This window comes from Erpetoichthys calabaricus, chromosome 1 (assembly GCF_900747795.2).
Source record: "Erpetoichthys calabaricus chromosome 1, fErpCal1.3, whole genome shotgun sequence".
In the NCBI taxonomy this organism is placed as follows: Eukaryota; Metazoa; Chordata; class Cladistia; order Polypteriformes; family Polypteridae; genus Erpetoichthys; species Erpetoichthys calabaricus.
Window position 1 is genome coordinate 349,489,215 of NC_041394.2, and position 26,289 is coordinate 349,515,503.

At 41.4% G+C, this 26,289-nt stretch overlaps 1 protein-coding gene and 2 pseudogenes across 1 annotated transcript; 2 read left to right on the forward strand and 1 right to left on the reverse strand.

Annotated features, from left to right (window-relative positions):
* Positions 1 to 1,911: 1,911 nt before the first annotated feature.
* LOC114669278 (gastrula zinc finger protein XlCGF57.1-like) lies at positions 1,912 to 24,018 on the reverse strand. The gene is made up of 3 exons (XM_051926157.1): positions 23,848 to 24,018; positions 14,018 to 14,469; positions 1,912 to 4,408 (listed from the first exon to the last, which is right to left on the reverse strand). Exons 2-3 carry the CDS (start codon positions 14,427 to 14,429, stop codon positions 3,315 to 3,317), a joined length of 1,506 nt encoding a protein of 501 aa, XP_051782117.1. The 5' UTR covers positions 14,430 to 14,469; positions 23,848 to 24,018; the 3' UTR covers positions 1,912 to 3,314.
* Positions 24,019 to 24,070: 52 nt separating this feature from the next.
* LOC114668482 (zinc finger protein 420-like) overlaps positions 24,071 to 26,289 on the forward strand; it is a 77,727-nt pseudogene continuing 75,508 nt past the window's right edge.
* Positions 24,137 to 26,289, forward strand: part of LOC114642562 (gastrula zinc finger protein XlCGF57.1-like) — a 107,640-nt pseudogene continuing 105,487 nt past the window's right edge.

Below are 26,289 nucleotides of genomic sequence, written 5' to 3' on the forward strand. Positions count from 1 at the left end.
GACAGATGGGGTCCAGTCTCACAAACTGCTTCCTACCTATCAAGAAACTCCTAATCCACTGGCAGACACCACTGGGTACATCTTACCAGATTAGTTTACTCTGAGGCAACTCCAGAACAATGGTATTGAAGGCTGAGCAGAAATCCACAAACAAGACCCTCACAAAGGTGTTACGTAAATCCAGGTGTTGAAGAATGTAGTGGAGGCAAAAGTTAACTGCATCCTCCACTGTGCCCTATATGCAAATTGAAGTGGATCAAGGAGAGGGTCCGTGATGGACTTTAGGAAGGAAAGCATGAGACATTCAAATACGAGGGGGGACCCAAAATAACTGGAATTTTGTTGTTGTTATTTATTTATTTCCGGTTATTTTTGGGTCCCCCCTCGTATTTTCATAACCACCCAGGTCAAAGCAAAGAAATAAAATGACAATGACAAATACAGCAAGTAAAAAAAAAAATATTCTGCCACAGAATCCCATCTCTGGTCTGAGTCTGGTCAAACAATCACATCATCACAGGCTTTATTAATCCTAGTCAAGCAGCGGGGTAAACAAATTCCCCTTGCATGTCTTATCCACCCCAACAAGCCTCAAGTGAAATGTCTAGACAGGCCCATTCCATTGCCTGGAGAGGGTGAATGTGGATGTGGGGATATCAGTTACAAACATTCCACCGCCATGCCGAAAAAAACTCCTCTATGGAGAATAAAAAGGGAGAATGTGTAGGCAGAAAGGTGTTGAAGAAGCCTGGGTTATTGGGGAACAAGTCACGAACCAGAGCTGCCCGCTGAGGCTACTCTGGTTGTGCTAGCTCCCTCCAGTCTATCTGGTATATGTCTCTTAGACCGTTCAAGGAAAGCACGAAAGAGCAGGGTGTTATAGGGACCAAGGATGGCCTGGCGGTTGAGGACACTTCGGTGGCGGATGGCTGCACACATAGTGAAAAGTCCTCTCTGGCCAGGGACATTCACAATAGCCTGATGGCCAATTATGTTCCTCCCTCTTCTCCTCCTTTTGGTTAAGTTAAATGCTGTCTCATAAGATGAGCTCATGAGGATCAGGACAGCCTTCCACCTCAAAGATTCTGCATAGACATGCGTTAGAACACTCTAGATGAGAACAGGTCATTCAGCCCAACAAAGCTTGCCAGCCCTGAAGTGTTACTGTCCACCACACTACTTGGTAGCTTACTCCAAGTGTCTGTCATTCTTTGTGTAAAAAGTACGACACAAGAGTACACATTACAAGAGGAGAAGACACAAATACTTCATACAATACATATGCCTGGAACTAGTATGGGACCCTCTCAGAATTTCTTTAAAAAGGGAGGCACTAGGCCCGTTTCATCCTGAACTTGCTCTTTCAGGGGATGTGGTCAATTGTTCTGTCTATCCTAAGGCTATGATTGGTGTGTGAACAATTTTAGTGTTTGCACCTGATGAATTGTGTGCTCAATATGTTCCAATTGTGCAGACTTAAGTCAACAATATTGACTGCTAGTGCTTCCGAAATGACCACCTGAATGATACATGAAGGGATTTCTGTGTTGAGTTTTCTACCAACAGCTCAACAAATCTGAATCATCTGTCACAACAGCGGAATAGTGTTTATAGTTTAGGGAAATGCCCGTGTATTTCAGTAGATGGCATTAGGTTTTTAATTTTTATCTCATACACCTGGTGATAATGTGTAAGCAATGAAGAAAAACTGTAATCCTGCTAATCTTGAGTGGACATGTGATTCATGAACCTCAAGAGCCACATCATGTTATGCGCGATGGTAACACCACATCATAAAACTGAAGGATGGTGCTTATCCTCTTACGTCCTACAAACAGTCATGCTTTGTAATGTCACTGAGGAATGAGGAATTGAAACAGAGCCAGTGTTAGTCACCGACAAGGCGGTAAAGATGCTGGTTGTGGCTCAAGTGGTCGGCTTTCCTCACATTTAAATGATATGCACACTCATTAAACTTGGCAGCTCAGCGTGCTCTCAAACTGCAGCTAATTGCATGGCTACTAGGAAAATAAGACGCATCACTAGGTTTTTATACCAAAGCAGAACATATCAGATCTTCCACAGCACAGGCTGATTAGCGATGTGCCAATGTAGCAGAAGAGTGCACCTGATACGGCACTGCCAGGGTGAAAATTTCTATTGATATGGATATATTTATAAAGTTTATTTGTTGACTCAATAAAAACACTTTAATTGCATTACTTGCCATGACTTGAAAATATCTAACACAACAGAAATTCTTGCATCAATAAAAATAAATTGGCAATAACTCCAAATACTCAATCGTAGACATCATAGACCATCACAATACTTTAGGAAATTGCAATACATGTTGAATCAGCAGGCAAACATCACTGTGATATCAAATCAAGAGGCCTCTGCCAATTTCCAACCTCTATCCACTATGATGATTTGTTATTCTTGTTCATTTGTCTCACCTTATTGATTTCCCTACACCTCTCTGTTAAGTCCATAAGTTCTTCTTTAAGTTCCTGAATGACTTTGTCCTCTGTTGATCGTGTCATTTCTTCTGGTGCAGTATTCTCTTATGCTGGCTCACTTTTTTCTGTCTGTGTGACTGTATGCTGTGTATCCGATTGATTTTTTCTAAATCTCACTGCCCCTCTTCTTTATCCACTGGGGTGATCACCTCTTGTGGTTTTTTTGGAAATTTTAACCATAACTTCTTGTTGTAACATTCAAGTTGCTGTACCTCCATCTCTTTTATTTTCAATTCTTCCTTCTCACTTTACAATTATTTCACTGTTTTTTTTTTAGAATCGCTCATTTTTGAGGACATTCCACTTCTGGCTAAAATTTCTCTGGTTGTCTCTTTTCACATGTGGGTGTTAATTTCAGATTTTCTAACATGTAAATTTCATCTTTTAATGCAACTCTATGCTGATGCTTTCATTTAATATAAATACTAATTTCTCTACACTAATTTGTTTTCTTTTTTAATTATTCCAATTAAGCATACTGAATTTGCATTAGTTATCTAATTTGAAAATCAAAATTACATTCCTGCACTGCAGTTTTGCACAAGCTGTCCCAGGATACTCTTCAGTTGAGAAGTCATGACCAGTTCTGTAGAACTAGCAGTATATGGTCTCCTCTTTATCTTCACATGAACACCAAACTGTGTCCGGTTCTCTTAATTTCGTACTCACGGTACGCTTGTGTGTGCTTGTCTGTTCCACTGTGGAGAGGTCACTGTTAATTCATTTGTGGCTCAGAAGTTCACTCTTTTGCGATAAGCACTTGCCCCATTCATAAAAACAATATAGCTTCTCTCAAGTATGAGTTTTTTGGTGGGTCAAAAGATTGCTCCCTCGAGAAAAGCATTTGCCACATTCAGAACAGCAATAAGGCTTCTCTCCTGTGTGAATTCTTTGGTGGATCTGAAGATTGCTCTTGTGTGGGAATTGCTTGCCACATTCAGAACAACAGTAAGGCTTTTCTCCTGTGTGAATTGTTCGGTGCCTATGAAGCTGGCTGCGGTGTGAAAACCGCTTGTCACATTCAGAACAGAAATAAGGCTTTTCTCCTGTATGAATTTTTTGGTGGCTCTGAAGATAGCTCTTTTTTGAAAACTGCTTGTCACACTCAGAACAGCAATAAGGCTTTTCTCCCATGTGAATTCTTTGGTGGATCTGAAGATTGCTCATTTTCAAAAACTGTTTGCCACATTCAGAACAGGAATAAGTCCTTTCTCCTGTATGAACTGTTTGATGCTTTTGAAGATGGCTCTTTTGCAAAAAACGCTTGCCACATTCAGAACAGCAATAAGGCTTTTCTCCCATATGAATTCTTTGGTGGCTCTGAAGATGGCTCGTTTGTAAAAAACTCTTGCCACATTCAGAACAGCAGTAAGGCTTCTCTCCTGTGTGAATTCTTTTGTGTATCCGAAGATATCCCCTGGACATGAATTGTTTGCCACACTGAGAACAGCAATAAGGCTTCTCTTCCGTATGAATTCTTTTGTGTATCTCAAGGTATCCCTTGGACGTGAATTGTTTGCCACAATCAGAACAGCAGTAAGGCTTTTCTCCCGTGTGAATTCTTTGGTGGATCTGAAGATCCCATTTGTGCGAAAAATGTTTGCCACATTCAGAGCACCAATAAGGTTTCTCTCCTGTGTGAATTCTTTGGTGTCTATGAAGTAAACTCTTTTTTAAAAACTGCTTGCCACATTCAGAACACCCATAAGACTTTTCTACCATGTGAATTCCTTGGTGGCTCTTAAGATGGCTTATTTGCAAAAACCTCTTTCCACACTCAGAGCAGCAGTAAGGCTTCTCTCCCGTATGAATTCTTTTGTGTATCCGAAGATATCCCCTGGATGTGAACCGTTTGCCACATTCAGAACAGCAATGAAGTTTGTCTCCTGTGTGAAGTTTAAAAGAAAAAATTATAGATTAATCTCAATCCACTTATTATTTACATTAAGACACAATATTAACTACTGGATGAAATTAACCTTTTATAAGCATAATCAACCGTAAAACTTAGGTTGCAAAAGGAAAGCCACTTAACTTCATAAATTTCCTTTCTGTTTTACAATGGCTGAGCACACAAGCACAGTCACTGGACACAAGAAGATGAAGTAAACTAAATAGATAATTTGTGTGAGACCCAATTGATAAGATTACTGGTCATGTTTTGTTAACTAATTTACAAGACTGCATCATCATTTTGTCATTATACTCTTAAAATATTATTTAGAATTATATCTTGTACAGTTAAAAAATTCCAGATCACAAGTTCGGATAAGCAGAAGAGGATGGATGGATGGATGGAGATCACAAGTTTTCCCAGTTGTTCTGTATTAGGACTCCTTAAATTTATTATTTACCTCCCACCTCTTGGTCATATTTTTAGGAAATTTGATATTCTTTTCCACTGTTATGCTAACGACACCCTGCTCTATCTGTCTACCTAGCCTGATTCCACTCTTCCACCCTCTTCCCTCTCTGACTGCTTGCAAAAAGTTAAATTACAGTTGTCTGGTAAATTTCTCCGATTAAACCGTGATAAAGCAGAGGCTCTTCTGGTAGGAAATAAAGTTTTTTTGTCCAAATATGAGAAGATTTCTCCCACTATTGATAATTCTCTAATCTCATCTTCCCCTCAGGGTAAGAATTTAGTATTTATTCTTGGTACCACCTTAAAATTTGAAGCACATATTAATAAAATCATTTGGCCTGCATATTGCCATCTATGTAATATTAGCTGTCTATGCTGGTTTCTTACAGCTAATGTTGTGGAGAAATCTTCATAAAAACCGAGCAGAGTCTTCAGAAAGGCAGTCAGAATTTAAGACTTTATTGCACAGCATAGGAAACAATTGCAGAGCACATAAAGTCTGTCTCAGTTCATGAAGTGAGCCCTGAGTGTTTGGTGAGCCCCGGATAGATTACAGTTCTTATCACAAAATGCCCCCCATCTTACATTAGTTTCCCATCATTTGCTTTGCAGGGTTTCTCATGATGATGACCTCACTCAGCACTTTTTCCTCATAACAATCACCTGGTGTTGAAGACCTTCTCACAACAATACCCTTGCCCCCATAGATATCTCCATAATAGTCTTCTTCCCAACCCTTCTCATAACAACCACTTTGGCTCGAAGGACAGATTTGCCACCCAGAGGTGAGGATCACCAGACTATTCCTCCCTTCATTCTCACGGCCTAATCCTGAGCTGTTAAGATCGAAGGCCTTTCAGTTAATTAATTCTTAACAATTAAGTTGGGATCAGAAGGACCCTTATATAAAAACTGGACTTCCTAATCAATAATTCAATTAATGATTGCTTGTTGCACTAGCATCCTGTAAGGCTAACATAATAGGCGACTGTGCCAGTGAGCAGTGGCACACAGCTTCACTGATAAGGACCAAGCTGCAGACAGCCTTGGCACAGTGCTTCATACTTGAAAGAAGGAAAAAAGACAAGCCTGTGCTTCTTTAAGCCAACTGATATGTGCTACTGTATCTTTTTGTTTTTATCACTAAGATGTATAAAGAAGCAATGGTGTATAAACTTAAATGTTAGCTAAATTAAATATAAATGCGCATGCTAATATAAGAGCCCAGTGCTGTTAAGTCGTGGCATGCAGCTGCCTGACAGAGACCAAGCTACTGCTTACATCATGGCAAATGTTCAGGAAGAAGTCTGTAACTTTCAACAATCAACTCTATCGTGCTCAAACTAACTAATATCATAATACATTATATTCTAATTTTATTGCCTAAGGTATTAATGAGCCCTAATACTTCTAAATGCCATTTGAGTGCTTACAGTATATCTTTTATGCGCTAGCCTGAGAGCCTGCCTTTTACTCACACAGGTCCTACACGCTGTTTGTTTTTAGTCTTCTATCAGCACTTGCATCCTCAAAACAAAATCTGCCTGCTTGCTTCCTCAGAGCACATGATGACCTTGGCTCACAGAAACTCAAAATAAAGCAAGAGAGAAGGACAGGCGGCCCCTCTACCAAAATAAATTACGTACTTTTCAAGTTGCTTTTCATAGCTAAAAGCGCTAAAACTAATAATAAAGCATATTGATCCTTAATCAAAATTCTCAACACTAACACCCGTGGCTATTCTTGTCTATGCTCTGGCCACATCGCACATTGACTACTGTAATTCTAACCTCTCTGGTCTTCCTCACAAACTCCAACTGCTGCTCGTATCATTTACCAGAGTCCCTTCCACACAACACATCACTCCTGTCCTCCAGCACCTTCACTGGCTCCATGTTAAATATCACATTGAAGATTTAGATTTTTACTTTCATGACCCTTCACAATTTGGCACCTCTAATATCTCTCTGATCTTCTTCATATCTCTACTCCTTCCTGTAGCCTTAGATCCTCTTATTATACGTCCTGCTCACCTAACTTCTATGGATTTTAGAGCTTTCAGGCGAGTGTCCCCTCAGCTCTGGGACTCTCTTCCACAAAACATCCGTAACATTGACTTTCTTCCTACCTTTAAATCCTGCCTTGAGACACATCTTAAGCTTCCTTATGTTTGATATAAAATTTTAGTCAATATATTTAAATATTGTATTAACATTGTTTTTATTGTAACTGTAATTTTTATTTATTCTATATTGACTATTGTTATTAATATTTTGTAAGGTGTCCGAGTGCTTTGAAAAGCTCCTATAAATAAAGTTAAATTTCTTTTTGACTTTTTTGTTTTAAGCCCAAGAGCTGTGACATTAACTAGCTTATCTTAAAATATATATGTGACAGATAGGGGGCGCTATCGCTCCCTTGAACCCTAAGACCACTCGTCAGACACCAGATAAAATCCAAATATTGAATTTATTATTATAAAGTGGACAAAACACCACCACTCCACAAATCTCCAATAAACAATAATTACAAATCCAATAAACAATCCTCCACTCCCAGATGCTTAGCCACCTTGCCTCCCAACTCAGCTCAATCTTCTGGGGTTTCCCATAATCCTTTTATAGTCCATGACCCAGAAGTGTTTCTGTCCCTCAGTCCATGTGACTTTCTATCACTTCCGGGGCAGATCAGAAACTCTTTTTTTCATCCCGGATATACGTCATTTCTTCTGTCCATGTGACAGGGACGTACTTCCGGGGTGTAGGGAAAATAGATGTCCTTAATCCTCCCTGAAGCGTCCTCTGGCGGCCCCGACGTAATCCAGCAGGGCTGTGTATTAAAACTCCATAGTCCATTATGCCCTACTGGAATTCGGGGCATCTTCACATTGCAAGGAGGGTTCCATCTAGCAGCCTGGGGGTATTGGCCGGGATGAATGGTCAGCCATATCCCACAATATATATATATTATATAAACGTCTATGCGTGGAAATGGGTGTGTATCTGTCTGTCCAGCCCGGAAGTGCAAAGCTACAGCATGAAGTTCAAAGAGCCAGCAAGGTGGCGGCAAGTTAGCTAGTTGTAAGAAGAAAGAAGTACGGGGCTACAGCATGAAGCTGAAAGAAAGTAACTCCATCACCAAAGTAAAGCCACTGAGGAAAGACAAACGAGAGAGAAACTTGCTTAGCTGCTGATAGACAAGTGGGGGGCGAGCAAGTCCGCAAAACAAAACTGCCGACTCTGCATTTCAATTTTTTTTTTCCTCACAATTTCAATAGTTTCTAGGAGCCTGGGCTTTTTAGAGCCCGGTCTTACACAGCTAGTACATTATAAAGATTTTATATCTGTCCGTAAAGCTCCCCCCCCCCCCCCCCCCCTTTGCAAATCTGCCTGTTGTAGAGCTAATGTGCACGGGGAACAGCTTAAGGGCTTGAGTGGGTGTAACTCTCCACCGAGACATGAGGTGGCACTGTTCAACAACGCTCTCTTTTCTCCTCGCTCTGCAGAAACAAAAAATGTCATCATTCCATATATGTTCTAACTTCCAGATTCTGACTACCAGGACCTGCCTCTTCTTCCCAGAATTCCTTGTAAACGGAAGACCTGTCATTTTGAAGAGTCTGCCTGATTTTGCATTTTACCATGCTCTTATTGTTCACATTTTCGATTGCTTAATTATACAGGTTTGGCTGCTGGGCACCCCAAAACTCTCTACTTGTCCTGTCTATCTTACAGCAGGCATAAGCGACAGCAACATCTGATCAATTATGTGAGGAGGCTTGAAAACAGGAAAATGCAGGGTGTTTGACTGGAACTCTGAAATAATCAGTTAAATTGTCAATTTAAGAGGATTATTTCGAGGTTGATTTCACAGAGGTGGCCTTAAAATTGGAACAAGTCTAAAAAAGCAGGGTTGTTTCAGTTGGAACATGAAAGCATGACGAGACATTTGAAATTTGAATTACTTTGACAAGTGCATCAAATATTGGTTTTAATAAATGTCATTAACAAGCTAATGTGACCTCCATACACACATCTATATACAGTGATCCCTCGCTATATCGCGCTTCGCCTTTCGCGGCTTAACTTTATCGCGGATTTTATATGTAAGCATATTTAAATATATATCACGGATTTTTTGCTGGTTCGCGGATTTCTGAGGACAATGGGTCTTTTAATTTCTGGTACATGCTTCCTCAGTTGGTTTGCCCAGTTGATTTCATACAAGGGAGGCTATTGGCAGATGGCTGAGAAGCTACCCAACGTACTTTTCTTTCTCTCTTGCGCTGACTTTCTCTGATCCTGACGTAGGGGGTGTGAGCAGGGGGGCTGTTCGCACACCTAGACGATACGGACGCTCGTCTAAAAATGCTGAAAGATTATCTTCATGTTGCTACCTTCTGTGTGCAGCTGCTTCGTGAAGCGACATGCTGCACGGTGCTTTGCATACTTAAAAGCTCAAAGGGCACGTATTGATTTTTCACTGTTTTGTTTTTCTCTCTCTCTCTCTCTCTGCTCCTGACAGAGGGGTTGTGAGCTGCCGCCTTCAACAGCTTTGTGCCGCGGTGCTTCGCATACTTACAAGCCAAACAGCCCTATTGATTTGTTTGCTTTCCTCTCTGTTTCTGACTGCCTGTGCTCCTGACGCGCACTCCTTTGAAGAGGAAGATATGTTTGAATTCTTTTAATTGTGAGACGGAACTGTCATCTCTGTCTTGTCATGGAGCACAGTTTAAACTTTTGAAAAAGAGACAAATGTTTGTTTGCAGTGTTTGAATAACGTTCCTGTCTCTCTACAACCTCCTGTGTTTCTGCGCAAATCTGTGACCCAAGCATGACAATATAAAAATAACCATATAAACATATGGTTTCTACTTCGTGGATTTTCTTATTTCGCGGGTGGCTCTGGAACGCAACCCCCGCGATGGAGGAGGGATTACTGTAATAAAAGCCTAGCGCGGTGTCCGTGTCCGGGTCCTGGTTCCTTTTGGCTGTATAGCCGCCCCGTAGAGAGGTGTGACGGTAATTAACGCCCGTACTACAACAGATTATATTGTTGATATACTATTTACTATTTACAGGGATCAACTCTTTTGGGGAAGTTCATAACAAAAAAATAAATAAATAAATAAATTATAAATAACATTTACACTTTGCTACATGAGTATTTCGAGCCCCGCGTCTGAGTCGGATGGGTGTTTCAAGCCACGATTTTCTATTTTCTCCCTTCCAGCCAACTATGCCTTTCCGTCTTCAGCTACCCATGTGCACTTGTACGGAGGAGACCTTATCGAACAATGCCGAAACGAAAGGCAACTGAACCTGCTCCTGCGAGAGAGGACACATTACAGCGTGATCGCGAAAGAAAGAGGCAAAAGCGTGCCAATGAGACACCCGACGACAGGTCCTTACGATTGCAAAACAACCGAAATATGCAGAAACGTACGGTCTCCCAAGAAACTCAGAGTGAACGCTCTCACTGTTCTCGCTCGCAACAAACTGACACTCACCACTCACAGACATTACCGCAACGACGCGTCTCCACTCTTCTTCCTTACAACCATTTACACAATGTATACGATTCTGATTAGTCTGCGTCCCACACTTCGTGAATCAAGGGTTTTGTTTTGAAATTTTGTTTCCCATGCAAAAATCAAATGCGGTGCGATGAAGGACCCAGTTCACAACTGCCAAGCGCGTTTAAACAGGGAGTCCTTCAACTGTGGTCATCCAACACGCAGCGTAGTGCGCGCCAAGTCACTAGTGTAAAAATAAAAAGCACAGAAGCCAACATCCCAGACATGACTAACCTGATATAAAAGTGTATTTTTACAAAAACGCCTCATTATCTGCCCTCAGAGCCCTAGCAGCCATCCTTCTCAGTTCCTGGTACAGACCAAAGTTGCCATCAAGCCATGTGCTGCGACTCCTCTCGATGATATCCAGGGTGCCCTGCAAGATGAAACACCAACACAACCCTCAGCAATCTTCAGGGTCTTGTCATGCATCCTCACACTGAGGGTTCTCATGGAGTGCAAACGTGTGTATCCGCAGAGTTTCTTTGCAGCCTCTGTCGATTTTCATAAAGCGTTTGACTCAGTTGATCGAGCTGCCCTGTGGGACATCCTGAGACTTTGTAGGATCTCATCAAAGTTGCTGGATGTCATGTCCGGCCTGTACACTGGTACTGGGAGTGCTGTGCAGAGTGGAGGCAGAACCTCTGCGTTTTTCCCCCAGTTGATTCTGGGGTCCATCAGGGGTGTGTTCTTGCTCCTACTCTGTTCAATGCTTGTATGGACTGGGTGTTGGACAAGAAATATTCACTTATCTTAACTTTGCTAATGATTCTGTGATCTTCGCGGAGTCAATGGAGGCTCTCGAGAGACTGAGTGAGGAGTCCAAGTGTCTGGGCTTGCAAGTGTCCTGATAAAAACAAAGATCCAGGCCATTAATGACCTCTTGGGCACGGCCATCAGCAGTGTGTCCGTCTGTGGAGAGAGCGACATTCATGTCTCTGGTGACTCTTCCTATGAAGTCAGTAGACGGACTGGAAGAGCATGGGGGGGGAGGGGGGGTCATGAGGTCACTGGAAAGGGGTGTGTGGCGCTTCCGATATCTATGCAAAAGGACGAACGTCCAAGTCTTTAGAGTCCTGGTGCTTCTCATCTTACTATGTGGTTGCGAGACATGGATGCCATCCAGTGACCTGAGATGAAGACTGGACTCCTTCAGTACTTTGTCTCTTCAGAGAATCCTTGGGTACCTTTGGTTTGACTGTGTTGCTCACAGAGTCCCGAATGAGGCACATTACTTGCATTGTGAGGCAGCGTCAGTTACGGCACTACGGCCATGTGGTGCGATTCCCAAAGGGTGATCCGGCTCGCATGACCCTCACTGTTGAGGACTCAAGCGGCTGGACCAGGTCAGGGGGACACCCACATAACACCTGGCTGCGGCAGATAGAGGGTCATTTCTGGAGGCAGGGACTGGACCGCGTGTGTGCATGGGGGCTTGCCAACTAGGATCCCGAGCTGAATCACCATGTGGTGAGTGCGGCAACACGCTGTATTAGTGCATGCTCCCCAACCTGACCTGACCTGTTACAAAAGAATTTGTGTAAATAAAATCATCCTGAATTGTCTTTGCTTTCGGTAGTTTATGTGATACTGTTTTATTTCTGGTATTTATTTTTAGTAGAACACTGTCAGTTTTCCTCTTACTTGACAGACAATGCCAGTGAAAGAATTTTGTACATACAAACATGTTAAGATAAGTTAGGTAGTCCATGATGATTATATTACTTTTAATATCCTCTATGCAGAAATCCCTGCATCTGTTCTTACATTTGGGAGAACTCTCCATCTCTGTCACAAAAGACATTCAAACACTGTGCCCACTACTCAAACACATTAAACTAAGGCTACCTTCTCACTCACACCATTACTGCAGCGCCCAACAGGTTCTTGGACTCCGCCTTTAAAACGTGAAGCCATCTCCTACTGCTTAAGGGGGGTTAAAACATGGAATATGCACTGTAGTGCCCTTCACCTCTTTAGGCGTACTTAATAAATGACTAACTGAATAGAAAGTCAAAGGCCTACTCAATTGAGCTGTCCTAATATACCAAACCAACATGTCAACTGTTACCTGGTGTGTTGTGCGGTGGTCAGCACCAAAGGACTTTTATAAGATGATGTTATAAAGTCAGAGTGTCGAGAAGCCTTAGTGAAACGTTTTCTGCAGCCTCTCTTTTGAGATTCATTAACTGTGCAGTTTATATGGCAGACACATTTGATATTATTGACATTGTTAGGCTCGTCATTCACATAGATTTTCTGAGGGGAAATATTTACTTTGTTTTACTTAGATATCCTGATGGTCCACATGGAAAGTAAAAAGTTTTGTAGCCTCAAGCTACGGCAATTACTCCTTCAGGATTTTACTATTTAGTTGTTCTATTGCAAAAACAATCTTAATAGTTTTAAAATGCTTGCCTTTAATAGATATGGCAAATACATTCTTTCATCTCATTCCTTTAATGTATGTACAAGCTAAAAACAGAACATAATCGCACGTCATGAGACAGTAATTTACTTGAAATTGAATTTTATAGGTAGGTTAGAGTTTCTTTTTAATGAATTTTAGCATTAATTTTTACAAAAGTGTACACACAACAATCTTCTGCGGTTTTGCTCATCACTACTAAGCACAATTTCCCCAAATCACGCAGTCCTAGTCAGAAGTATGAATCTCTAGATATCACTATGATGTAGCAGTCTGCACGGTACTGATTTTTCAGTCTGAAGTTTTCTGAAGTTTAAACACTTGGGATCAACAGTACATAGTAATGGGGATTGTGGAAGAGAGGTGAAAAAGAGAGTGCATGTAGTGTGGAGTGGGTGGAGAAGAGTGTCAGGAGTGATTTGTGACAGACGGGTACCAGCAAGAGTGAAAGAGAAGGTCTACAGGACGGTAGTGAGACCAGCTATGTTATATGGGTTGGAGATGGTGGCACTGACCAGAAAGCAGGAGACAGAGCTGGCGGTAGCAAGAGTTAAAGATGCTAAGATTTGCATTGGGTGTGACGAGGATGGACAGGATTAGAAATTAGGACATTAGAGGGTCAGCTCAGGTTGGATGGTTGGGAGACAAAGTCAGAGAGGCGAGATTGCGTTGGTTTGGACATGTGCAGAGTAGAAATGCTGAGTATATTGGGAAAATGATGCTAAGGATAGAGCTGCCAGGAAGGAAGAAGGCCGAAGAGAAGATTTATGGATGTTTTGAGAAAGGAATTGCAGGTGATGGGTGTGACAGAGCAAGATGAAGAGGACAGGATGATATGGAAGAAGATGATCCGCTGTGGCGACCCCTAGTGGGAGCAGCCGAAAGAAGAAGTATAAGAAGAATATGCAAATCTGCTTGGCTTTCAAGCCCTCAGCACAAATGTACAGCTCGAATGCAACAACAGAAAATTGCTAAGCCTTACAATAACATACATGAAGCACGTTAAACACATAGTAAACCAAATCAACTTCAATCCATTTCTAAGTTTCACACATAATCTCAAGACCACCCTTTCATGCTCATAACCCCCCGACCCTAAGGCTTACACACACTTACTTTTAACTTACCTTTTGTGGATTTCCCTAAAGTTGATGGCTGATCTTCTGGAGTTCTAACAGATGAAACGTCTTCACTCCTTTTTGCGTCAGACTCTAATGATTCAGACTTCACATTGATAGAAGACTCTGGTGATGGACAGTGTCTGTTTTGAGAAGAGACTAACTCAGTCACTGCTCCATCTTGTTTGTCTTCCTTCACACTCTCAGTCCTTTTATATTTGTGTACCTCAATGCTGACAGACGTCTCTTCAGCCTCTTCTTTAATGCCCACTGACCCCAGTTCACAGTCCACATCATTAATGCCCAGACTCGCCTGTTTAGGTTGGACACACTTCCATTCACAGTCCTCCTCCTTAACATGTCGGGTCGTTCTCTCCATGATATGCATGCCGACCTCACATTCCTCCTTTTTGACATCCATCTTACGTTACAGTAAATGGCAGCTTTCTCTCTCCGTCTCCCTATGGAAAGAACAGGATTTGATTCCAACGAAACTGTGCCTTTCAGATCTAAAGACATTTGCATTGAAGTCTACAACATCCTCTCACTTAAAGTCTAAATCAAGTAAGACAGTAAACAGCATGCCGATAGTAAGTCAGTAAGTTCATATAAAATTATCAGGTGTAAAACAAACTGTGGAGTGGACCGAGGGTTCAGACTGGAAGACAACAACCATCTCCTACAGTTTTGGGTCAGCAGTATTCATTACTTGGATTAAACATGTGGTGATGCTGGGGTCCTAGAACTGTGTTATCAGATGATGAAGAATTTTAAACAAGTAAGGCCTCTGGACTTGTAAATCTTGTAAATCCGGCCCACCTTAAATCCCTTCGCACCTCTCCATCAGAGACTTTTGTCTTGTAAATGTGCCGATCAAGACAAGCAGCAAGCAGACTACTATTCCATCCCCCCCACCGCCGCATAATGGGCACAAAGTTCTCCCAGCTCATGCCTTGATTATCTGGGAATGAAGTGCTGGAGTTTTAGAGGGAAAATAATAGATTGTTATTTGGAACACATGCATTTCATGTGTGTTCCGTTTCTACAACAATCTATGTAAACACATCGTTAAATCAGAAACGTTTTTCATATTTTAGTAATAAATGACAAAATGTAGACATAAACTGTATAATGTGTGAAGCCTGAAGTCAAAAGATCAAATAAACACTTTCACAAAAGGTACAAGGACAATACAACAGCTTCTCTGGCGCAGCGGTAAAAACTGCTGACTTGTAATCAAGAGTCCCCTGGTTCGATCCTGATTGCCTCGTATATTTGCCGTGTTGAGTAGTGAGCCGCTCTTATTGTTTATATTATACAATAAAAATTGCATTTGATTTGTGTCTGTAACAGCTGTGTAAATTTATAAAACTTGTAAAAGTTAGTGTTTTTTTTTCATTTTTATTCTCTCAGTCACGATCACGATACATACTACCCACAACCAGAGACATGACGCGGTTAGTTTTTATTTGAAGCTGGGAATAACTGTAGATGTGAGTGGTGTTTTGAGACAATGAAACTAGAAATTCTCTGATCTGGAGGGATAAAAGCAGACACGCAAATGCTGGTGAATCTGCCTTCTTGGTATCACACCGTCACTTTAATTCTTTTTTATTCAGTTTTATCGAGTGTTCCTGCTCACGCTGAATTAGTATGCACCTTATGGTCCATGATGTCAAAGCCGCACATTCAAAAAACAGAGGCACAGGTATAGAGAGAGTTGAGAGATATAGCAGAGTTGAACTCAGATGATGACGAGGGTTCTACATTGGAGAAAGAATGCACATTGCATTTTTGCTGTCACTGTACTTTGTATATAAAAGCCAGATCGAATGTTATTTACCCCGATTTATTTACTTACTTCCTACAGCATAAAGTCACAAGTAGACTGTGTTTCCTGTGTTTGATGGACACAGACATGCTGACAAAGAATATGTGTAAAGCCGCGAAAAGTGTATGCTGACACTTCAGTTCGCAAGCAATGGCACAAAAATGCAGTCAGACTTCTTTTTTGGGCACATACGACGTGCAGCTCTAAACACTAGCGTGGAGAGTCGCTAGTGTACCGAAGAGTCTATAGCTGCAGGTGGAAGCTGCCGTCGCTGTACTTTGTATATGTACACGGGAAGCTCTGAAGTCTACTTGTGACTTTACGCTGTCACAAGTAGACTGCAGAGCTTCCCGTGTACATATACAAAGTACAGCGATGCCAAAAGTGTGATGTGCATTCTTTCTCCGATGTAGAACCCTCATTATCATCATCCGAGTTCACCTCTGTTATAGCACATCTTTAAGTGAAAACAGCAGTGTCACATGGGGGGAGCGTGAACGCGACTGAGAGAATAGAACTGAATAAAAAAAAAACAAAGCTAACCTTTACAAGTACCATAAATTAACAGTGGCTGTTACAGACTCAAAACAAATTTATGTTTTTATTCCAAAATAGAAAGAATAAGAGTAGTACACTACTCAAAACTGAGTCATCGGGGGTCGAACTTGCGACCTTTTGATCACCAGTTAGCAGATCTTACCGTTGCGCCACCAAAGCAGTCGTATTAAGGACGTGTCAATGTCGCACCCTATCGCGGGTTCTTTTTCTGCAGTTATATTCTTGAATAAAAGTGTACTTGTTTTGTTATACTTGTACCTTTAGTGAAAGTGTTTATTTGATATTTGGACTTCAAGCTTCACACATTATACACTTCATGTCTACATTTTATTACTAAAACATGAAAAATGTTTGTTTTAATGATGTGTTTACATAGATTGTTGTAGACATTTAACACACATGAAATGAATGTGTTCCAAATAACGATATTGTATTTACTCTAGTCTATACAACTCTAAGCAACTGACATGCAAGTAAAGAGATCTGAGATGAGAAAACTTTGTGCGGTGGTGGAGGGATGTGATAGCAGGCTGCTTGCTGCTTATCGACATATTTACAATACAAAAGACGCTGATGGAGAGGTGCAAAGGGATTTAAGGGGAGACGGATTTACGAGTTTTCAACCCCTCCTGTCGACAAAAGTCAACATCCGCCCTAAAAGAGTTAATGAACATTCACAGAGCTGACATCAGAAGCTCTAAAACAAACAATAATTTTATAGCCGTTTTCAAAACATAAACCCAAGTTTAATCAGTTTCATCTTGTGGAAGTAAGCGTACACAAACAAAAAAAAATATAAATAAGTTTATATTTAACACAGTACTAAATCCCAGCTCCTCCAATATTGTGTCCTTAGTGTGGAGGAGGAGGAGAGTTAGCAGATATGATGGAGAGAAGGAAGGTTGATATATCGTGCATGCAAGAGACTAAATGGAAGGGGAGTAAGGCCAGGTGGATCGGAGGTGAATTCAAATTGTTCTATCATGGTGTGGATGGGAGGAGAAATGGGGCAGGAGTAATTCTGAAGGAACAGTATGTCAAGAATGTTTTGGAGGTGAAAAGAGTGTCAGAGAGAGTGATGATTATGAAGCTGGAAATTGGAGGTGTGATGATGAATGTTGTCAGTGCATATGCCCCACAAGTTGGGGGTGCAATGGTTGAGAAAGAAGATTTTTGGAGCGAGTTGGATGAAGTGATGAACAGTGTACCCAAGGGACAGAAAGTGGTGATTGGAGCAGACTTCAATGGACATGTTGGTGAAGAGAATAGAGATGAGAAGGTGATGGGTAGGTATGGTATCAAGGAGAGGAATGAAGAAGGTCAGATGATAGTTGATTTTGCCAAAAGGATGGACATTGCTGTGGTGAATATGTATTTTAAGAAGAGGGAGGAACATAGGGTTACGTACAAGAGTGGAGGAAAATGCACACAGGTAGATTACATCCTATGCAGAAGAGCTGATCTGAAGGAGATTGAAGACTGCAATGTGGTGGCAGGGGAAAGTGTAGTTAAGCAGTATAGGATGGTGGTTTGTGGGATGATGTTGGAGATCAAGAAGAGGAAGAGAGTGAGGGCAGAGTCAAGAATCAAATGGTGGAATTTGAAAAAGGAAGACTGCAAGGTTGAGTTTAGGGAGGAGGTGAGACAGGCACTGGGTGACAGTGAAGAGTTACCAGACAGCTGGGCAACTACAGCAGATGTAGTAAGGGTGACAACAAGAAGAGTACTTGGTGTGACATCTGGACAGAGGAAACGGAAACCTGGTGGTGGAATGGGGAAGTACAGGAGAGTATAGAGAGGAAGAGGATGGCGAAGAAGAAGTGGGATAGTCAGAGAGATGCAGAAAGTAGACAAGAGTACAAGGAGATAAGGTATAAGGTGAAGAGAAATGTGGCGAAGGCTAAAGAAAAGGCATATGATGAGTTGTATGATAGGTGGGACACTAAGGAGGGAGAAAAGGACCAGTACCAATTGGCTAGACAGAGGGGCCGAGCTGGGAAAGATTTGCAGCAGGTTAGGGTGATAAAGGATAAAAATGGAAACGTACTCACAAGCAAGGAGAGTGTGTTGAGCAGATGGAAAGAGTACTTTGAGAGGCTGATAAATGAAGAGAATGAGAAAGAGAGAAGGCTGGATGATGTGGAGATAGTGAATCAGGAAGTGCAACGGATTAGCAAGGAGGAAGTAAGGACAGCTATAAAGAGGATGAAAAATGGAAAGGCCATTGGTCCAGATGACATATCTGTGGAAGCATGGAGGTGTTTAGGAGAGATGGCAGTGGAGTTTTTAACCAGATTGTTTAATGGAATCTTAGAAAGTGAGAGGATGCCTGAGGAGTGGAGAAGAAGTGTACTGGTGCCGATATTTAAGAATAAGGGGGAGGTGCAGGACTGTAGTAACAACAGTGGGATAAAATTGCTGAGCCCTAGCATGAAGATATGGGAAAGAGTAGCGGAAGCTCGGTTAAGAAGTGAGGTGATGATTAGTGAGCAGCAGGATAGTTTCATGCCAAGAAAGAGCACCACAGATGCAGTGTTTGCTCTGAGGGTTTTGATGGAGAAGTATAGAAAAGGCCAGGAGGAGTTACATTGCGTCTTTGTGGACCTGGAGAAAGCATATGACAGGGTGCCTCGAGAGGAGTTATGGTATTGTATGAGGAATTCGGGAGTGGCAGAGAAGTACGTAAGAGTTGTACAGGATATGAACGAGGGAAGTGTGACACTGGTGAGGTCTGAGGTAGGAGTGATGGAGGTGGGATTACATCAGGGATCGGCTCTGAGCCCTTTCTTATTTGCAATGGTGATGGACAGGTTGACAGATGAGATTAGACAGGAGTCCCCGTGGACTATGATGTTTGCTGATGACATTGTGATCTGTAGCGATAGTAGGAAGCAGGTTGAGGAGACCCTAGAGAGGAGAGGAATGAAGGTCAGTAGGAACAAGACATAATACATGTGTGTAAATGAGAGGGAGGTCAGGTCAGTGAAATGGTGAAGATGCAGGGAGTAGAGTTGGTGAAGGTGGAGGAGTTTAAATACTTGGGATCAACAGTACAGAGTAATGGGGATTGTGGAAGAGAGGCGAAAAAGAGAGTGCAGGCAGGGTGGAATAGGTGGAGATGAGTTTCATAAGTGATTTGTGACAGCAAGAGTGAAAGGGAAGGTCTACAGGACAGTAGTGAGACCAGCTATGTTATATGGGTTGGAGACGATGGCACTGACCAGAAAGCAGGAGACAGAGCTGGAGGTGGCAGAGTTAAAGATGCTAAGATTTGCACTGGGTGTGACGAGGATGGATAGGATTAGAAATGAGGACATTAGTGGGTCAGCTCAATTTGGATGGTTGAGAGACAAAGTCAGAGAGTGAGATTGTGTTGGTTTGGACATGTGCAGAGGAGAGATGCTGAGTATATTGGAAGAACGATGTTAAGGATACAGCTGCCAGGGAAGAGGAAAAGAAAAAAGCCTAAGCAAAGGTTTATGGACGTGGTGAGAGAGGACATGCAGGTGGTGGGTATAACAGAACAAGATGCAGAGGACAGAAAGATATAGAAGAAGATGATTCGCTGTGGCAACCCCTAATGGGAGTAGCCGAAAGAAGAAGAAGAAGTGTGAAGGAGACCTTCTGTAACTCAGTCACACTTTGAGCTCCAATGTCTGGAGATCTCTGCTAATCTGACTGACCAATCAGCTATGGGCAATCCTAACGGGAGAAGACAAAGAGCAACACATTAAGGACTTTTATGAGAAGTCTATTTAACACTAGAATCCCTAAAGCTTACAATTTTTTTCGTTGTCCCTGACCTCCTTAAATTTTTCTGACATAGGCCAAGAGGCCTGTAGCTCCTTATCACTGCCCTAAAAGCCCGCTCTTGTTTTGGAAATGTGTGGTTTAGCAGAACACAGCCTGTTACCACCCCCTCCCTCCCATCCGTCAGATGGAGGCATCGCCCTGCTGCAATCCTCACAGTTCAAGTCTGTGTTGAATGTTTACATGGCAATGGGTTTGTAAGGAATTATATAAGTAATGAAATACCATGATTCGAAATGCAGACATTTCATGTGTGCTCCGTGTCTACAACAATCTGAGTACATATGGAATGACAGAGGAAATGCAAGGCAAGAAATGCTGAATGCACGGCTAAAACGGAAAATGTTTTTCATATGATATAATGACATCATTTTAACGTGAAGTGTAGAATGGGCGAAGCCCAAATATCCAAGAAACATTTCACAAAATGTGTAAGAAAACAAATATGCTTTTCTCCAAGGATAAAACCATAGAAAAATAAATTGCTCAACTTGACATGTTGCTGAAGTTCAGCTATCAGTTCGTACAAAATAAAAGACGTGTCGCATACGTGTGTTTCTTTGCGCATTTCATTTTCAACTAGTTGTCACAGTGTAACGCTGCTCCGACACAGGTCTGCTCAGAAGGCGAAGTGGATAAGCTACTGCTTAGCAATGGCGAGGTAACAGGTTTGAATCCCGCATCGGCTGTGTGTTTAATGCTTTGAGTAGTCAGCTGCTTATTATTATCATATAACTGATGTGCGTTTGTAACATCCCGTGTTAATTTATGGTACTTGTAAAAGATGTTACTTTTCCTCTCACATGGACATTTGTATCAACATGTCATCTGAATGATTTTTTTTACTGTTTTATTCTTGAATAAAACTTATCATATATACTAGTATTTAAGTCCTCCCGCGGATAAGTTGGGGCTTGATTTTACCGTATAATTTCTGGCATTTTATAACATTGGTTGTGTAAGTTGAATGCCGAAAACTCATGCTATTGGTACAAGGGATTACGATATGCTAACGCCCATATGAGAAAGTAACCACGGAGCACACTGCCTTTATTTCTATGTATTATGCCTACGTGACCACACGGTAATACTCAAATTATTCTGAAGTGACGTTTACACCGTTTTGTGTTTTTTGTATCTCACACCCTCATACACCTTCATTGTAACAGCATCCCTTATCTACGATGGAGCGTTCGATCAGAAGAAAAATAAGAAACTGCTTTTAAATTAAAAGTTGTTGAAGTGGCAAAAGAAATTAACTGCACCGCTGCAACAAAATTCAAATGCATCTGAGAAACTGGTGTGAGACTGGAGGAAGCAAGAAGACGTGTTAAAAAAATATATATATTAAGTGTCGTAATTTTGAACAGGCATATAAGTGAGGGGTGTCCTGCGGTGGGTTGGCACCCTGCCCAGGATTGGTTCCTGCCTTGTGCCCTGTGTTGGCTGGGATTGGGTCCAGCAGACCCCCGTGACCCTGTGCTCGGATTCAACGGGTTGGAAAATGGATGGATGGATATAAGTGAGGGTCTGAGTTTATAATCGATTTTTCGGGTTTAAAGACCAGACTTATACGCGAGCACATATGGTAAATTGAACAATTTTTTAAATTTAGTTTTATTCTTAGATTCTTGAATACAAAAAATCATTCAAATAACATGTTGATGTGAATGTCTGTGTGCAAGGAAAAGTAACATCCACAATAGACACTGTGAGGTCTGTTTGCTCAACAAGACACCAACAAGAAACGATTGAGTGGCTGTGTTTGTGTATCTCCTTTTATCCCTTCAGTGCTAACTTTTACAAGTACCATAAATTTACACCAGCTTTTACAGACACAAATCTAATGTATGTTTTTATTACATAACACTAACAATAATAGCAGCTCACTACTCAAAATGGCAAATGCGAGGAGGACCTGGGATTGAAACCTCAACTGCTTGATTATAAGACAGCAGTCCTTACCACTCCACCAGCCAAGCAGATGTGTCCGATTTGCATCGATTGGGCTTCAATGCCAGTGGCATGTAAATTGAACAATTTCTTTTTCTTCGGTTATATTCTTGAATAAAAGCGCACTTGTTTTGTTATACCTGTACCTTTCATGAAAGTGTTTATTTGATATTTGGACTTCAGTCTTCATACATTATACAATTCATGTCAACAATTTGGAAATTAGTATAACATGAAAAAAAAGTTTGTTTTAGTTAGGGGTTCAAGATTTCTTGCCTCGCATTTCCTGTCATCCACCATTTACACAGATCATTGCAGACAAGAAACACAAATGAAATGTATGTATTCCAAATATCGATGTATTATTTGCCCTCTACAGTTACAGACACCTAACTCCAAAATAAAGAGACTTCAACTCTGAGAATTTTGTGTCTGACTTGACTTCAAGTCAGGTGAAGGATGAGTGAGCGGGCTGCCTGCTGCCAGTGCTGATTGACACATTTGCAAAAGAAAGATGCTGATGAGGAGGTGTGAGGGAATTTAAAGTGGCCCGGCATTACAACTTTTTTGTAGGTTTCAGGAATTTTAGTGTTAAATAAAAGAGAACCTTACCCAGAAGAGGAATGCCACCTAAGAGTTCCTAGTTGTACATGGAGGTGACCCACAATGCCTGTTTGGCTCATCATGATAAAGCTACCATATGGGATTTAGCTTCCATCTCACCACCATCATCCAGAACAGAACAAAAGAACCACAAACAGGAACCACTAGGATATGAGAAGAAAACTAGAGTACTTGTAAAGGGCAAGAACCAATTGTGGGAAACTACAGATATAGGACCATAAACAGGCAAGGGTTCTAATTCAGTCAGCTGGAACTGTGAGGCTGTAACACTAACTGCAAAACTCTATTCACTTCTCTTAACACTCTTTAACAGGCATTACTGGTTTGGGTTTTAGCAATGAAAATGGCATTTTGGCATATTTCGTACGATTTAAAAATAAAAACAATACATCCAAACAATTGTCCAATGCATGTAAATGGATTTGCAAACTATTATGCATTAAACCGGTTTCAGAATGTTAGGCAATGTTTAAAATGCACACATACTTATGTTGTTTGTCAGCTTTTGCCAATTATTAACATTCAATTTATACTTTTACAGGCACGTTAACAGAGAAATACAGCAGCAGCAAGGCAGCACTACAACGTTCTCCCGCTATATACGTATATTCGTTCTCAGCTTGTACCTAATCCGACTCTTCCCCACCGTCACGGACTCCTTTTTGTTTGATCGTTTTTTCTCTTTTACTAACCAGAAGTATAAAGACCGACTCCGACCTAATAAAGAATTAAGGGTGGAAAAATTAAAGAACTGTCTCTTTAATTCGGCGATCCGAGAATGACACGACTGAAGAAATAAACGGATAGGAATGAATAGCAGTAGGCGGCGATGTGCATTAGAAATGCCACCCGATAACGTGAAGTGAACATCAGACACAGACACCAGTGAACAGCAAAGACACGCGGAGCATAGGCGGATTTGCTCAAAGAATGGCCGATAGTGAACTCGCGGGCACGAACGCGCTGCTCGCCTCTCATTTAACATCGTGTGCACTAACTCTGAGTGGAGAGAATGAAAACTCACATGTGCATATGACTGCGTCCTCAAATCCAGAGAACTTACCCTCTCCGCGATGAGACTTCTTTTTAAACTGGCTTCGCCTCCCTTCTCACTAGCAAACAATTCGATAGCAGCCTTTCCTCTCGTGCACGGCAAACTACGATGCAGACTATGACTACGTTGTCCAGTTGCCGGCCCGGTCCATACGTGTGTGCGTTTGTATTGAAAGGGTACGTCATCACACACTTTACGGCGCTGCCCATCTGTACAACGCATGCGTGAACACTTTACGGCATGTTAGGTTTTAACCGCGTGACGTCATCTAATATCTTCTTGTACTCTACCGCCTCTTCTGCCGTGCACGAGATGAGCGGTTGCTTCGATTTGTTTGCAAGTGAAGCGGTAGGCGAAACGAGAGGTAGAGGGTAAGTTCTCCGGGTTTGAAGATGCCGCCTTATGCATGCGTGAATTTTTCTTTGCTCCACTCAGAGTTAGTGCACGCGACGTAAATGACAAACGAACAAGCGCGTTCGTGTCATTGAGCCCATCATCTGCCTTTGCTTGAGTGAATCCACCTGTGGTCTTGTCTATGCTGTTCAGATTTCCCCTTGGGATTATCCTATCTATCTATCTATCTATCTATCTATCGTTATCGAGTCCCATTTCTATTTCAAATCGCCGCCTCCTTCTATTCGTTCTTTTTCGTTTATTTCATCAGTCGTGTCCTTCCCTGATCGCCGAATTCAAAGAGGCTTTGATTCCACACCACCACAGTGCCTTAACGATTGCTTCCTTTTTTTCTTCATCATTCCGGAGTTGGGCTTTATACTTCTAGTTAGTAAAAGAGAAACACGATCTGAAGAAATAGGAATCCGTGGAGAAGAGTCAGACTGAGTACGAGCTGAGAACGAATATACGTGTATAGCTGGAGAACATTATACTGTAGCCATGCTGCTGTTTTATGTCTCTGTTAACGTGACTGTACAAATAAATCGAATGATAATAACTGGCCACCAACATCGGCACGTGAGCATTTTAAAACATGGCCTAACATTCTGAAACTTGCTTAATACAACATAAGACTACATATGCATTTACATGTATTGCCTGAATAGACAATTACTTGAATGTGTTTTTTTAACAGTATCAAACATACGTTGCTGAAGCCCAAACCAGTAAAGCCTATGAATGAGTATAAGAGAAGTGAATAGAGATTCGTGGTTAGTGTTACCGTCTCATAATTTAAGCAGACTGAATTTGAACCTCCATCTCTTTATGCTGTTTCCCATAGTTGGTTCCTGCCCTTTACAGGTACTCTGGTTTTCTTCTTATATCCCAGTGGTGCCTGTTTGTTTTGTACTGGACGATGGTGTTGAGGTGGAAACTGAGTCCTATGTAGTGGCTGCTACATGTAGCTTTAACTTGATGAGCCCAAACAGGCATTGTGGGTCACCCCCATGTACCACTAGGAACTGTTTAGGTGGCATTCCCTCTTCTGGATAAGGTTCTCTCTTATTTAAATAGACTTCTCATCAAGGTCAGTAGTGGGTTGTTCTTTGTCTGTATGTTCTTGCATACCAGGGCTGTCAGATCGCATATTGCTATTCAAATATAGCTCGAATTTATTTTAAAATGTCTTACTCAAAGGCAGAAGGTGATATTTGATTGATTATAAAAGTCTGGTTGTTTGTTTCAGCTGCACTTATTTTGGCATCAAGTTACTCCAGACACCCTATAGAAAGCTGCAGTGTTTTACAGATCTGCTTTTGCACTTCAACACCACAATCAGCCTTTTCATAAATTTGAGTTGTTAGCTTGTTATCTCTATTACTAATAATTGCCACCAGACCCTTTCCCAACATAGTTTGGGACTTTTTTCCCCTGTTCCACTGCCTGTCTATTTGATCTACAAGTTTCCTCAGAACAGATTTGTTCTACATCTGAATCTGTTCAAATTCACCCAGAAACCTGAGATTCCTGACTTTATTTTTAATGCTAAGACCTTCTCATTAAAGCAAATGTAACATAACTAAAAATTCAGGTTTTTATTTTATTGTAATGTTTACAAGTCTCCACTTTAAAAAACTTCATCAGTGTCAGACAACACACCACATCCCATAATTAGACTCCATTATACAGAATGGGACTGTTGGTTTGAAAACTGATGCCTAAAACTATGAGGTGTACTAATATTCTGGGCACCTTTATTAAAACATTGCTGCATCTGTCAAGTAGAAAGATTGTGTGCTCCCTGACTTGACACTATGATGATCTTGTAAGCCACACACGATTTGAGTTTTCCGAGTAAGTCCACAGATGCCAACTGCCTTTTTATTCTGAGTACCATGATATAAATGGTACTGTGCTGCTGTCCATTGAGCAGGTCCAGAATAATAAAACAAGTACGCCTTCCACCTGTGTAAGATTGCACACCTCTTATTTCACCCGCTTCTCTTCTCCTAGTGCAGGTATTGAGAATTTAGATTAAAGATCAATGTGCCGCCT